At 46.2% G+C, this 7,276-nt stretch overlaps 1 protein-coding gene across 1 annotated transcript in view; it reads right to left on the bottom strand.

Moving 5' to 3' along the window:
- CAMTA1 (calmodulin binding transcription activator 1) overlaps window positions 1-7,276 on the bottom strand; it is a 1,080,371-nt gene that overhangs the window by 33,999 nt on the left and 1,039,096 nt on the right. The window contains exons 15-18 of the mRNA XM_011981621.1: window positions 5,220-5,416; window positions 4,750-4,828; window positions 4,191-4,506; window positions 3,279-3,802 (exon numbers count right to left, since the gene is read on the bottom strand). Of these exons, the coding sequence (XP_011837011.1) occupies window positions 3,279-3,802; window positions 4,191-4,506; window positions 4,750-4,828; window positions 5,220-5,416 (1,116 nt within the window). The remainder of the gene's footprint in view (window positions 1-3,278; window positions 3,803-4,190; window positions 4,507-4,749; window positions 4,829-5,219; window positions 5,417-7,276) is intronic.

Raw genomic sequence — 7,276 nt, 5'->3', positions numbered from 1 at the left:
AAAAAAAAAAAAAAAAGAGGCCAGGCGCAGTGGCTCATGCCTGTAATCCCAGCACTTCCGGAGGCCGAGGTAGGGAGATCATGAGGTCAGGAGATCGAGACCATCCTGGCTAACATGGCAAAACCCCGTCTCTACTAAAAATACAAAAAATTAGCCGGGCCTGTAGTCCCAGCTACTCGAGAGGCTGAGGCAGGAGAATGGCATGAACCTGGGAGGCAGAGGTTGCAGTGAGCAGAGATGGTGCCCCTGCACCTGAACTTGGGCGACAGAACGAGACTTCGTCTCAAAAAACAAAACAAAACAAAACAAAAACAAAAAACCAAATCCAAGAATCTGGTCTTTAATAGAATTATCACTTTCTAGCGTGTGACTGAATCATGTGTGAAAAGGTTCCTCTGTTTCCTGATTTCTATAGTTACGTTTTCCTTTGTTACCATCCCTGAACTTTTTCCAAAAGGGCCAATTTTTTCTTTTTTCCCCTTCAATGACTTAGAAATTCTGTAGCCTGTTTTTTTTTCTGTTTCTTTGTTTTCTTTTTGAGATGGAGTCTTGCTGTGTCACCCAAGCAGGCAGTAGCGTGATCTCGGCTCACTGCAACCTCCACCTCCCCAGGTTCAAGCAATTCTTGTGCCTCAGCCTCCCGAGTAGCTGGGATTACATGCACCCACCACGACGCCTGGCTAATTTTTGTATTTTTAGTAGAGACGGAGTTTCACCATGTTGGCCAGGCTGGTCTCGAACTCCTGAACTCAGGTGATCCTCCCGCCTTGGTCTCCCAAAATGCTAAGAATACAGGCATGAGCCACCGCGCCTGTCCTTCTGTAGCCCGTTTTTATGCTACCTACTAACTTGACATTTCTAACTAGCATATTTCAGCCTATCCAGTGCACATCTATCTATATCACGAGTGGAACAAAATCTATTACTGTCTCTGAACCAGAGAGCTTTCATACACTTTTACTCTCTTCATTTCCCTACCCTCCCTGGTTTGGTTAAAATAATTTAGAATTTTAGTTCTAGGAGATTGTTTAAACATTATTCCTCTTCTATTTAAAGAGTCTCTTCCTCACAACTGCCTCTCACATACAGCCACACTATCAATAATTGCTCAGTTTTCCTGGTTTGATTGTTCACTCCTCTATGAACGGTTTTGCCATTTTCAAAAATTATTTCATTGTTTTTAAGTGTTATCTTCTCACGTGGCTAAAAAACTTTCTTTAGACTGCTGCTTTTTCCATAGACACACGCTCTTAATTTGGCAAGATGTTATTCTCTTACAGATCTGTGAAAATAGGAAGTGGATTTTTTAAAGGTTATTTTCTATTTCCTGCATGAACTCTGTTTCAGTGAAGGCCACTTTCTAAAAAGCTGCACTATCCAATGGCTATTTAAACTTAAACAAAATTAGAAACCCAGTTCCTGAGTTGCACTGGCTATATTTCATACATACGCCCTTTACAATGGCTACATGACAGCTATGCTGATCGAGTGCCTGATTCCGCATGTGGCACCGAATGTCTCCCATGGTGGGCGGCATGGATAGAGGGCACGTCCACCACTGTGGGAAGGTCCTAGGCATTTATATTTATAATATAGTTCTAGATTGCTCAGTTTTGGTGTCTGGTGTGGGTTCCATCAGGAATTGTGTAAAACAGGATTTGGCAAACGATGGCAGGCTGAATCCAGCCAGCTGCCTGTTTGTGTAAATAAAGTTTTACTAGGAGACAGTCACCCTCCTCCGTTTAATGCTAAGGCTGCTTTGGTGCTGTTAGGGCCCATTAAGTAGCTAGGACAAAGTCTGTACGGCCTATAGAGCCTAAAAATATTCACTACTTGGCTCTTTATAGAAGAAATGTACCACCCTCTTGTCTAAAACATTATTTGATTTTTCTGGGCAGTCCTCCCCACGACTGCAGTGGTTGGTAGGTGATACGGTTTGGCTGTGTCTCCACCCAAATCTCATCTTGAACTGTAGCTCCCATAATTCCCCTGTGTTGTGGGAGGGACCCAGGGGGAGATAACCGAATCACAGGGGCGGTTTCCCCCATACTGTTCTCGTGGTAGTGAAGAAGTCTCTCGAGAGCTGATGGTTTTCTAAGGGGTTTCCGCTTTCGCTCGGCTCTCATTCTCTCTTGCCTGCCACCATATAAGATGTGACTTTCGCCTTCTGCCATGATTGTGAGGCCTCCCCAGCCACGTGGAACTGTGAGTCCATTAAACCTCTTTTTCTTTATAAATTCCCCAGTCTGGAGTATGTCCTTAGCAGCCGTGTGAGAACGGATTAATACGGTAGGTCAGAAATGGTGCCCCCGACAACTCCCCAGAAATAGGAACACATTGGTGAGCATGCAAGCTTCTTTCTCATCCTCTGCAAACAGCAGAGGGCTGGCGACAAGGGGCCCCTGGGATGCAATGAGCAGGAATGGCTCAGAAATCAGGCCTCTCCCAAGACGTGCTGACCAGGACATGTGATCTCCTCCATACACCTCCCTCTCCTTGTATCACTTCTACAGGCACGGGAGGTGCCCTGTTGAATTTTGAGTCTTTTTTTCCCTTTTACATTTGTTTCAGGTTGCATCAATGGGAGCTGGAAAGAGAGGAAGTCAAATTTGTTTTTAGGCTGCCCTTATGGTCCTCCCCTATATATTTTAATAGATGGAATTTGCTTATTAGGCCAATCTGAAGTTTATTTCAGTACATATTCTCTTAGTCCGTAACACGTTTAAGGTCCTAAAAGGATTCTGGAATTGCTAGATTTATTATAAGGGCAGTCAGTTATCAGCTTCAGGAATATTTCACTGCCCTCCTGAGAGCCTCACGCCATATATGCCCTTTACAATGGCTAGATGATAGCTATGCTGGTCAAGGTCACTCAGATAATTCAAAATCTATCCACGGGCTTCCTGTCCTAGCTATTTTTAGGGCCTTGACTATATTCTAACTAGTACTTAAAACAGTGAAATCAATCAACCTAAATGCAAGGAGGAAGCAGATGACATACTGTAGGGTCCTGAGTGAGTTCTGAGGAGTTGGTACAAAGAGGGAAGGCTTTGCTGAGACCAGGGTAACTGGTATTCAGGCCCTATTCCCGGTGCCCGATTCACCAAATGAAAATGTGGCCCCAAGGAAAGAAGATACTCCAACGATGTTCCGCATAAGACCAGACTTCGAAGCCTTCGCGGGGGAGAAAACGATACAACCTTCGGAAACCGACCGTAAAGATCACAGCGACTGTACCGCACCGGCCTCTGCGGGCTTACCCCGTCCCTGCTTTTTACCTGTATGTCATCCATGGGCTGGGCGCATTCTTCATTTTCTGCACTATCACGGTAGGACCCCAGCTCTGTATTCACCACCTCTCTGTTAGCCATCATCAGGACACTCATTGGTTCCCGTGGACGCACCTGTGAAGGTGCTGCCTCCTTTCCTACACTGGTCCCCTTCGGATTTCCAGTCACCTGTACTGTAGACACACCAATGTAAAGATCTTTGGAATTCCACTTTCCTACAGGCTGAGATCCAGAGGCTTGAAATGCGGCAGTCTCTGGAGTGGGAGGGGAGAGTTCCCGGCTGAAGTCCCTCACTCCTTCACTGGGGCTGAGTGTCTCGGGGACAGACTGCTTAGAACTAGGGCTTTGCTTCCTGATATTTGGCTCTTCCAGACTCAGTGCAGTGGGAAGCAGCTTCTCCTGCCTTGTCTGGAAGTACTCAGGGTTCAATTTATGCTTTTTGGGAGCCGGATAATCTTTGTGGCTCTCACTGCTGTAGTAATTAGAGGGTTCAGAACGAGGTCTTCTCAGCTCTGAAAAGTACAGTAGAAAGGATAGTCAGGACAGGAGATACAACTAGGAATCCTAAAGAATCAACACTTTCTCTATGCCTGAGAGACACCAAGCGCAAAGCCGGAACTCAAGACCCGTCCCTAACGTTTCAATATCCCCAGGAGCATACATCAGATTCAGATCCTCCTCCTCCAAAATTATGTATTTCTTGCATGAACATAGAACTTTTGCTACTTTCTTCTGTACTGGGGGAGGGGGCAGCACTAGGCATTCTTAAGGAAAAATCAGAAACATTAACAAAAAATCGGAAATGTTTGTGACTATCCTATGGACTTTGCTGAGGGCAGCTGCATGAAAGCAAACGGGATCTCTGTCAAGCTCTGAGATGTCATGATTCTGAATTCTTACCTGGGTTGGTGCTTGCAATAACAGTGACTCCCTTGGGTATTTCTGGAGAGCTGATGGCTTCGCTGTGCCACTGGGCCATCCAGCTCTCTGTGCTGGGCTCTTCACTTGCAGGACAGTGGATTCTGGGGTTCTGTCCCAGCTGAGCCTGCTCATCTCTCTGCAGGTGCTCCAGACACTCTGCTAATTTCACATGACCCCGTGACCTGGCAATTCCCAAAGGCAGCCTTCCTAGAGAGTCAGGAATCGAGATGGCCCTACGGTCCCACTTGTACAGCACGACGGCAGCTTCCAAGTGCCCTAGGGCACACGCCCACATCTAGAAGACAGGGAGACACAGCAAGCGTTCTCAATCAGAGGTCAAGACCAGACCTGACTTTTGCCATTGGTGCCAACTGACAAACTGGTCCTTGCTGGCAATCTCGGTGGGGCCACTGAAGATTCCCATCCCAAAGTATCTCCAAAACATGCCATGTGTCAGCAAGAGACAACAGTGGGAACCAGGCACATCCGATGCCAGGCTGGAAGGATGGCGAGGGGGCTACGTGAACCCATTCCTTACCAGAGGGGTACAGGAGAAGTGATCCACATTCAAAGGGTCAACTTCCAGTTCCAGGTCAATGCTATCCGCGTGCTTTGTACTATAAGGGAGAGCACCAGAAATTATCACACTATTCATCACCGTTAAAAGGAAACACCAGAGTGTTATAAAACCCCACCAAGATGAAACCCAACTGGGCATATAACATCCCATGGTGAAGAAACAGAGAGTCCCAGGGCAGCGTGGACACTCCATTTGGTGAGGGGTTCAAAGAAAATAACAAATCCAACATTTAATTATTATCTTACTGGGTATTTCTTGGGAAGAAGTTCATAAAACTCCCTTGGAAACTGTCCTAGGACAAAGCCCTTTGCTCGCCGGCTATAAAGCGGACCGAACGGGTAGATTTCTTCCGCGGGTGGCAGTGCTCAGGAAGAATGTGAGCGAGGATGCGTGAGGCTGACCCCCAGCCAGCTGCACCACAGCCTTACCGCCATTTGATGAGGGTCTGGATTAGGGTGGCATAGCCCTGGGCAGCGGCCAGGTGGAGGAGGGTCATTCCGCGGAACGTTTTTGAGTGGATCAAGTGCTTGGACTTCGCCCAGCAGGCTCGGCTCATCATCTTCTCGCACACCACAACCACACGGCTCTCAAAGCAGCTCCCCAAGGCCCCGGTCCCAGAAGCACACTGTCACGGAAGAGCGCAGGTTACGACCTCAGGACTAAAGGCCTTCCACCCCATCAGCGCTTTGATGTAGGGGAAACAAATGCTTTACGATTAGAAACTCACAACGGAAAGCGTAAAACACTGAAAATAAAGAAACATTGGCTGGGCATGCTGGCTGATGCCTGAAATCCCAGCACTTCGGGAGGCTGAGGTGGGCAGATCACTTGCAATCAGGAGTTCAAGACCAGCCTGGCCAACCCTAACCCTAATCCCGTCTCTACTAAAAATACAAAAATTAGCCAGGCGTGGTGGTGGGCGCCTGTAATCCCAGCTACTTAGAGGCTGAGGCATGAGAATTGCTTAGACTGAGGAGGCGGAGGTTGCAGTGAGCCAAGATTGCGCCACTGCACTCTAGCCTGGGCGGCAGAGCGAAACTGTATCTCAAAGTAAAAAACAAAACAAACAAAAATTAGCTGGGTGTGGTGGTGTGCACCTGTAGTCTCAGCTACTCAGGAGGCTGAGGTGGGAAGATTGCCTGAGCCTGGAGAGTTCAAGGCTACAGTGAGCTGTGATCGCGCCACTGCATTCCAGCCTGGGTGACAGAGTGTCTCAAAAAATAACAACCACCAAAAAAACCCCAAACCCCCAAGAACCATCCATGAAATTGAGACTAGAATATGCTTAGCTTCAGCTCAGTAGCACCTCTGTAAAGTTCACAACTCGAAAGACGTGAGTCTATCTATTACGGCTGACGCTCTGATTAGGAACTTTATGCCGATTCATCTTGGGGAAAGTGTACACAGCCTTAAAAAAAAAAAAAGTGGCTCGGCTCTAGCCTTCCTCTAGGCAGTAAACTGTTATGAGACAGTGGAGCAGAATAGCTTTCCTCATGTTTCCACTGACGGGTATAGTGGCTCTTTCACTCTCTTGCTGCTTCTTCTTAATTTTTTTTTTTTTTTTTTTTGAGACAGAGTCTCGCTCTGTCACCCAGGCTGGAGTGCAGTGGCAAGATCTTGGCTCACTCCAACCTCTACTTCCTAGGTTCAAGCGATTTCTAGGTAATTTTTGTATTTTTAGTGGAGACAGGTCTCACCATGTTGGCCAGGCTGGTCTCGAACTCCTGACCTCAAGTTATCTGCTCGCCTCAGCCTCCCAAAGTGCTAGGTTTACAGGCATGAGCCACCGCGCCCAGCCTCTTGCTTCTTCTGAAGGAGAATTAGATCACTTAGATGTGGATTGTTTTTTCCTTAAAGAAATGACTAAAAGTATCTAATAATAATCCAGTCCTTTGTATAAAGTAAAAAGGATACTGAGGAGAGCATTTAGAGATCTTGAAATTTAAGCATTATTAATAACAATAAGGGCTACAGGAAAGAGAAATTTACTAATTTTAACCACATGGGTTACTTCCTATGACTCAGTTGTAACGGAAGAAAAATAAAATCAAAGTTAGTAAACTTCAACAGCTTATCTGAGTCTCTGTGATAGCAGTTTTATGTTTAACACTTCCCCAAATAAATGGCACTTCCAGGCTAATTTGTATCTCTGGTGTTATTTAAAAAGTACTTTTTTTTTTTTCTGGCAATACACTCCATAAACTTTACTTACTACAGAAATCCTATGCCTCCTCGCGGATTTTTATTTTTAAATGTGGAAAAAATGCCTCCCAAAATAAAAAAGGCACATGATGGGATTGTGACGTCGGCCCCATCAGAGCCGTAAAAACACCTACAGGAGCAGACTTGGGCGAACCCAACATGCCACAAACTGACCTTGACTCAAAAGGCCAAGGCACAGCCATTCCACACACACCAGACACGCTCATCAGCACATGGAAATCGCCAGAGTGAACGAAAAGGGAATTTTTTTTTTTTTTTTTTT

This window comes from Mandrillus leucophaeus, unplaced genomic scaffold (genome assembly GCF_000951045.1).
Source record: "Mandrillus leucophaeus isolate KB7577 unplaced genomic scaffold, Mleu.le_1.0 Scaffold105, whole genome shotgun sequence".
NCBI classification, from domain to species: Eukaryota; Metazoa; Chordata; class Mammalia; order Primates; family Cercopithecidae; genus Mandrillus; species Mandrillus leucophaeus.
This window is presented reverse-complemented; position numbering and strand designations above follow the sequence as displayed.